Raw genomic sequence first — 7500 nt, forward strand, 5'->3', positions numbered from 1 at the left:
GCAAGAACCAAACACACACTCACAATGAATCCATTACCTGGGAGCTGTGAGGGTGAAGGAGGTCGGAGGTCGGAGCGCTGGCAGAGCTCCCGGCTCTTCCGTCTGTCCTCTGTCTTCTCTCTGGCTCAGACTCGTCCTCTGTGTCTCCATCAGTGTCTCCCTCCAAGGATGTGCAGGCAGGTGGAGGAGGTCAGGGTGGAGCCCGCATGAGGAGCCGCAGTGATGATGGAGCAGGTACAGCAGGAGGGTGGCGGCGGCCCGGGGCCTCCTCCTCCTCCTGCTCGGCCCCGGCGCTCTCCAACCCCAAATCAGGTAAAACAGACGTTTGTGTTTAACTGTAAAGACGTGATGTCACTTCCTGTAAAACACCTTCTTCCTGTTCCCATGACAACGTCTCAGTGCTGAAGAGACCTGTGAGCACAGAGGAGCTGCAGACACCAGGAGGACCCTACATCAGGAAGACCTTCACTGTACGTACGCCTGCCACCACCGAAGAAGAAACACGCCGCCTGTGAGCACATTAAACCACAGCTGTCTGTGTGTGTGTGTGTGTCTGTGTGTGTCTGTGTGTGTGTCTGTCTGTGTGTGTGTGTGTGTCTCTGTGTGTGTGTGTCTGTGTGTGTCTGTGTGTGTGTCTGTCTCTGTGTGTGTGTGTGTCTGTCTCTGTGTGTGTGGTGTCTGTGTGTCTCTGTGTGTGTCTGTGTGTCTCTGTGTGTGTGTCTCTGTGTGTGTGTGTGTCTCTGTGTCTTTGTCTCTGTGTGTGTCTGTGTGTGCGTCTGTGTGTGTCTGTGTCTCTCTGTGTGTGTCTGTGTGTGTCTGTGTGTGTCTGTGTGTGTCTCTGTGTGTGTCTGTGTGTGTGCAGATTGTAGGTGATGCGGTGGGATGGGGGTTTGTGGTCAGAGGGAATCAGCCGTGTCACATCCAGGCGGTGGAGCCGTGTGGTCCGGCTGCAGCTGCAGGGATGAAGGTGATTGATTCCTTTGTTTACAGAACTTATATGACCAGCGGTGGAAAGTAACTAAGTATTTATACTTGGTTACTGTACTTAAGTGATGTTGTTGTATATACTTCAGTAAAAATAATAGTGCTTTATACTCTGACTCCATGTTTCAAGCTTCAGTACTTCACCACTGTTTATAATATGAATCTATATGGTCACCTATCACTGACTCAGTATGAGCAGATAAGGGCTGTACTGTACTTCTCTGGGAAGCCATGAAGGAGCTAAGCTAGTTAGCTGTGGCTTGGTGTGATGGGCAGCCATGTTGGTGCAGTTCACTGAGCAGCCACGGGGGGCGCTGTCTCTCAGCCTGTGTTTGTGGTCCGCAGGTTTGCCAGTTCGTGGTGTCGGTCAACGGGCTGAACGTTCTTCACCTGGACTATCGCACCGTCAGCCACCTGATCCTGACGGGGCCGCGCACCGTGGTGATGGAGGTGATGGAGGAGACGGAGCACTGAGGACACACACAGGTGGAGGACAGTTTGGACCGATGGAGGCGTTCTCAGAATAATGAGCTCGCCCCCCCCGCCCACCAACCATCGGCTCCTCTTTGTTGGATGATGTCACAGGTGTGTTTTGGATAAATGCATCATGTGACCTGCAGCTGGGACTGTGTCCGCCAGAAACCCTGGACGGGTCCGACGCAGCAGGAGGCTCCTCCTGGATCTGATGATGGACCACGTTTCTTTTATTTATGTCAAACAGCCGCGATTTTCTGTGTGGAAGAAACTTTATTTAAATGTAGAACAGACACACATCACTTACCTCCACCCATCAGAGCACACACACACACGCACACAGACACACACACCCACAGACACACACACACACTCTGTGTTTACCTTTCCATCTGAAAGGAAGTGGGAGCAGGGAGAAGTGTGAGGGAGCAGCTACTTAGCGAGCAGGCGGACTGTAGCTGGAGTGTTTTGTTTTGAAACCTCTGTGTGTGTGTGTGTGTGTGTGTGTGTGTGTGTGTGTGTGTGCGCGTGGTGTGTGTGTGGGGGGGGGGGGGGTCTCTTGTATGTCTAACGCTGCTGTTCATGGAGGATCAGAGCTGAGGATGGAAACATTAAAGACTTTCACTGATAACTGCTTTGCTTCACTCCGGTCCATGTGACATCATCCAGGATGACCCCCCCCCCCCCCCCCACATATCTTCCACTGATGCACCATGTTGACAGTGATCCAGCTCCTTCCTGTTTTATCCACATGACCTCACAGATCTCAGCAGGATGTGGCGTGAACACCAGGCCGTGCAGGAAAAGGTTAAACTCATGATCCTGACAGATCAGTGAATGTTCTGGAAACATCAGGGGGTCACCCGGCCGCTGGGCCCGAAGCCCACGCGGGCCGACCCCTCATCCTTTGTGTTTTGTCGGTCTTACCTTGTGTTCCTCTGCCTGAGTTCTTCCTGTGAAATAGAAGTCATAAATAAAAGCCCGCTGGCTGACAGACTCTTATTATTGAGGGTTTAAAAAGTGGGGCAGAGGTCACAGAGGTCAGAGGTCATGCATGAGGTGAAGAACATAAAGTGTCAGAGCTGGAAGATGGAGGGTTTCTGTCAGGTCCAGGTCCAGGTGGTGCAAATGTGTGAGCCTGCAGTCTGCAGTCTGACCAGGTGGTGGCAGCACCTCCATGGAGGCTGAATCTGAGAGTGAGACCAGACCTCAACTCTGTTTATATTCTAATACTGTTAAAGGTCGTGTAGAATGAATGGCTTCTTGCTCACATGCCAGCTTCATCCAGGCTCCACCTCTCTGCCCATCTTTGGGTCGATCAGGCGCGATCAGGTGATCGGGTGGGGGCCTGCTTCATCACCAGGAGCGCCTCTGGAGCTGAAGCTTTAATAAATGAAGATTATTCACAGACAGTGCCGGCTGTCAGCACAGGAACGGTTAATATGCAGGTCATGAAAAGGTCACAGAGGTCATGTGAGGTCACTGCAGGTCAAAGATGTTGTGAAACACTTCAGGAACGCTCACGTCCTCCGCCGCTGACGGGGTGACATTCCTGAAGCTTCCAGAGGATTCCAGGTGAGAGCAGCTCCGGCTTGTAGAGACACATTCTGAGCAGGCAGGCAGCAGACTCGTCTGCAGGCTGCCGGAGCTGCTCCGTCTGCAGGCTGCCGGAGCTGCTCTGTCAGCAGGCTGCGGAGCTGCTCCGTCTGCAGGCTGCCGGAGCTGCTCCGTCTGCAGGCTGCGGAGCTGCTCTGAGCTGCTCTGTCAGCAGGCTGCTCGGAGCTGCTCCGTCTGCAGGCTGCTGATGCTGCTCTGTCTGCAGGCTGCCGGAGCTGCTCGTCTGCGGGCTGATGGAGCTGCTCTGTCGGAGCTGCTCTGTCTGCGGGCTGCTGGAGCTGCTCTGTCGGAGCTGCTCTGTCTGCGGGCTGCTGGAGCTGCTCTGTCGGAGCTGCTCTGTCTGCAGGCTGCTGGAGCTGCTCTGTCGGCAGGCTGCTCTGTCTGCAGGCTGGTGCAGCTTCACGGTGCTGATCCGTTCACCTGCACTGCCTTCTGCTGGTAGAACCAGGAACTGCTGGGTGCATCTCCTCCTCCATAAAGATATTGATCTGTTCACGTCCGATCAGTCAGTCAGCCCTGCACAGGGGACACACAGAGGTCCAGAGTTTACAGGCGTCTGCAGAATATTCAGTATTCAGAGTATTCATTATGTATAAAGATATTTAGTGTTTGAATACACGTGTCACTGAGCATGTCCCTGTGTCCCACATCACTTGTGTGTGAGTTGTGAACATGCTCGAGCAAAGACACAGTGTTGTGTGATGCTGGAAACACAAACGCACACAAGCTTCTGAGGGGAGATCGAGTTGTGCTTGTGTTCAGTGTGTAGACTTTGTTAGCCTTGTGTGTGTGTGTGTGTGTGTGTATGAACAGTGTGTACACACTGAGTCTGATGATTTGGGACAACAGAAGGGTCAATATGATTCACAGGAAGTCCAGAAAGTTCTGAAACTTTTCATCTTCAGTGAAGGCTGTGGAGGGAAGAGGCTGTGAGGAGGAAGAGGAAGAGGCTGTGCGGGGAGGAGAGGGGGGAGGCGGGGTGGAGGAGGAAGAGGCTGTGGGAGGAAGAGGCTGTGAGGAGGAAGAGGCTGTGAGGAGGAAGAGGAAGGGCTGTGAGGAGGAGGCGAGAGGCTGTGAGGAGGAAGAGGCTGTGAGGAGGAAGAGGCTGGAGGAGGAGGAAGAGGCTGTGAGGAGGAAGAGGAGGCTGGAGGAGGAAGAGGCTGGAGGAGGAAGAGGCTGGAGGAGGAGGGAGGCTGTGAGGAGGGAGGCTGGAGGAGGGGGGGCTGGAGGAGGAGGGAGGCTGGAGAGGAAGAGGCTGTGAGGAGAAGAGGCTGGGGGGAGGAAGAGGCTGTGGGAGGAAGAGGCTGGAGGAGGAAGAGGAAGAGGCTGGAGGAGGAAGAGGCGTGAGGAGGAAGAGGCTGGAGGAGGAAGAGGCTGGAGGAGGGGAAGAGGCTGGAGGAGGAGAGGGCTGTGAGGAGGAAGAGGCTGTGGGAGGAAGAGGCTGGAGGAGGAAGAGGCTGGAGGAGGAAGAGGCTGGGGAGGAGGAAGAGGCTGGGAGGAGGAAGAGGCTGGAGGAGGAGGAAGAGGCTGGAGGAGGAAGAGGCTGGAGGAGGAGGAAGAGGCTGAGGAGGAAGAGGCTGGAGGAGAAGAGGCTGTGAGGAGGAGGAAGAGGCTGGAGGAGGAAGAGGCTGTGGAGGAGGAGGAAGAGGGAGGAGGAAGAGGCTGGAGGAGGAAGAGGCTGGAGGAGGAAGAGGCTGTGAGGAGGAGGAAGAGGCTGGAGGAGGAAGAGGCTGGAGGAGGAAGAGGCTGTGAGGAGGAAGAGGAAGAGGCTGGAGGAGGAAGAGGCTGGAGGAGGAGGAGGAAGAGGCTGGAGGAGGAGGAAGAGGCTGGAGGAGGAAGAGGCTGGAGGAGGAGGAGGAAGAGGCTGGAGGAGGAGGAAGAGGCTGAAGGAGGAAGAGGCTGGAGGAGGAAGAGGCTGGAGGAGGAGGAAGAGGCTGGGGAGGAGAGGCTGGAGGAGGAAGAGGCTGGAGGATGAGCAGAGCGTGCTGCAGACTTCCTGGTAAATATGTATGATTATGATAATGTGAGGGGCCTCATGTCTGCTGCTGGTTAGGAGAAGACTCACAGAGCAGAAACCTGCACCTGAGGACGCACAAAGTAACACACACGACCCAGGAAGGCTCAGTGTTCAGACAGACAGACGGCGAGGGTGTTGGGTGGAGGCTGCTTCAGCTCAGGGACACGCCTTTGTCAGGTTTACAGCCACCTGCCCGCCGCCGCCGGCCCCGCCGCCAGCGCACGGCCGGCAGACACACACAGACACACATTCTGTTCCTGCAGCAGCATTTTTGTGCGGCCTCGCCTCACATTAAAGCAGGTTACAGGAATGAATAGCTGCAGGGCTGGATGGTGGTGAGGCGGGAAACACCCATCAGCCCACTGCAAGTCTCAACTCAGAGGAGGAGGAGGAGGAGGAGGAGGAGCAGGAGGAGGAGGAGGAAGCTGTCAGAGAGGAGCAGGAGGAGGCAGGAAGTCAGACAGGCTTGCCTTCAGAATAAAAGAGGCATCAAAGAGGGAGGCCGCTGGGAGAAGTCTGAGATGGGCTCAAACTGTTTCTGTGGTGTTTTGTGATGGTTTTGTTTTAGTTAACACTTTGCTGCCTGTTTGAACGGCCCCACAGTTCACAGTCTGCTTCCAACTGTGTGTTTTGTCCTGCGCTCATGCCCGCCCCTCCGCCCATATTTGGACGGAGGGGACTAACTTTAACCTGAGCGTCAGGCGGCCTCTTCCTTCAACGCTGTCAACGTTTCTTTAAAGTCTGAAGTTGCTGCTTCTTTTTTTTTTACACTTTGAAAAACTGCAGTTATGAGCCCGACCACTGGGGGGCGCATCACCCCTCATCTAGCGGCAGCCTCCGGGGCTCAAGCTGGATCCATACTCCACGAGAACAGAGACCTTACGCCCACAAAATGACGTCATTTTTCTCTCGGACCGCCTGTATCATATCTCATCATATCTGTATCTGAAAACATGAGCAGGATGACCGCCTGCAGAGCGCCCCCTGTGGCACAGGAGGGTCACACCGTGGGACTTCTCTCCGTGTTGAACCTGCGTGTGCTTTTTATTTTGAAAGGGCCACCGGTTAGTGCCGCGCGCCGTGCCGCGCAGCTTTGTGCGCAGGTCCACACGGAGAGTTGCTGAACAGCGGGTCAGAGTCGCTCCGTGGACGGTGCTGAGCGCGTGCAGCCGAGCGGAGCAGCGCGGCGGGAACATCAAAGCAGGTAAGCGGCCTCCGCACTTGACACGCGCTGCTGAGAGCGCGCCATTTATCCACAAAGAGCGCGGCAGCGCGCGGGGGTAGAGAGGAGGAGGAGGAGGAGGATGAAGCGCGGATCGATCCGCGGCGCACCGCGGGTCAGGATCCGAGCCTCCTGCAGCCAGGGGTCCTCAGGGGCAGCACGAGAGGACTGAAGGAAAAACTTTAACTGACAGGTCAGGAGCGGGTTAACTCTGAAACACCTCAGACACAGTCACAGGTGAGAGCTGCACCTTCAGCCCGCGCCGAGGGACAGCTGCCCCACAGACAGACAGGGAGAGAGAGACAGAGACATGAGGACAGAGAGAGAGAGAGAGAGAGAGACGTGAGGACAGAGAGACAGGTGAGAGCTGCCCCACAGACAGACAGGGAGAGAGAGACAGAGACATGAGGACAGAGAGACAGGTGAGAGCTGCTCCACAGACAGACAGGGAGAGAGAGACAGAGACATGAGGACAGAGAGACAGGTGAGAGCTGCTCCACAGACAGACAGGGAGAGAGAGACAGAGACATGAGGACAGAGAGACAGGTGAGAGCTGCCCCACAGACAGACAGGGAGAGAGAGACAGAGACATGAGGACAGAGAGAGAGACGTGAGGACAGAGAGACAGGTGAGAGCTGCTCCACAGACAGTCAGGGAGAGAGAGACAGAGACATGAGGACAGAGAGAGAGACGTGAGGACAGAGAGACAGGTGAGAGCTGCTCCACAGACAGACAGGTAGAGAGAGAGACATGAGGACAGAGAGACAGGTGAGAGCTGCAGCTTCAGCCTGCACCGAGGGAGAGCTGCTCCTCAGACAGACAGGGAGAGAGAGACAGAGACATGAGGACAGACAGACAGGCAAAGAGAGGGACAGAGACATGAGGACAGAGAGAGAGAGAGAGACAGACAGAGAGACAGGTGAGAGCAGCACCTTCAGCCCGCGCCGAGGGAGAGCTGCTCCATCCGCTGCTGCTCCACAGACAGGTAGAGAGAGAGACAGAGACATGAGGACAGACGGACAGGTCGTGTTGAGTTTTGTGTCTTTATGTATTGTTAACTCAGACCTGTGGAATAATCTGGAATAATTCTGGTCACGTGATGTAAAATAACAGTGAGGATTCTGACGGTCCCTGAATGCACCATGTGACCCGGTCCAGTCAGTGCAGCTGCATGTTTGAGCTGACT

The 7500-nt window shown here is 55.4% G+C and overlaps 2 protein-coding genes across 7 annotated transcripts in view; both read left to right on the top strand.

The window, feature by feature from the left end:
- LOC114445221 (uncharacterized) overlaps positions 1-1491 on the top strand; it is a 16326-nt gene extending 14835 nt beyond the window's left edge. The window contains exons 7-10 of the mRNA XM_028420181.1: positions 154-312; positions 400-470; positions 863-967; positions 1330-1491. Coding sequence (XP_028275982.1) covers positions 154-312; positions 400-470; positions 863-967; positions 1330-1458 — 464 coding nt within the window. The 3' untranslated portion in view covers positions 1459-1491. The remainder of the gene's footprint in view (positions 1-153; positions 313-399; positions 471-862; positions 968-1329) is intronic.
- A 4702-nt stretch (positions 1492-6193) lies between these two features.
- LOC114431927 (collagen alpha-1(XIV) chain-like) overlaps positions 6194-7500 on the top strand; it is a 48125-nt gene continuing 46818 nt past the window's right edge. For all 6 annotated transcript variants that reach the window (XM_028399609.1, XM_028399610.1, XM_028399611.1 and 3 more), the window contains exon 1: positions 6194-6296. The gene's annotated coding sequence lies outside the window, so the exon portion shown is untranslated. The remainder of the gene's footprint in view (positions 6297-7500) is intronic.

Source organism: Parambassis ranga, chromosome 2 (genome assembly GCF_900634625.1).
Source record: "Parambassis ranga chromosome 2, fParRan2.1, whole genome shotgun sequence".
Taxonomy (NCBI): Eukaryota; Metazoa; Chordata; class Actinopteri; family Ambassidae; genus Parambassis; species Parambassis ranga.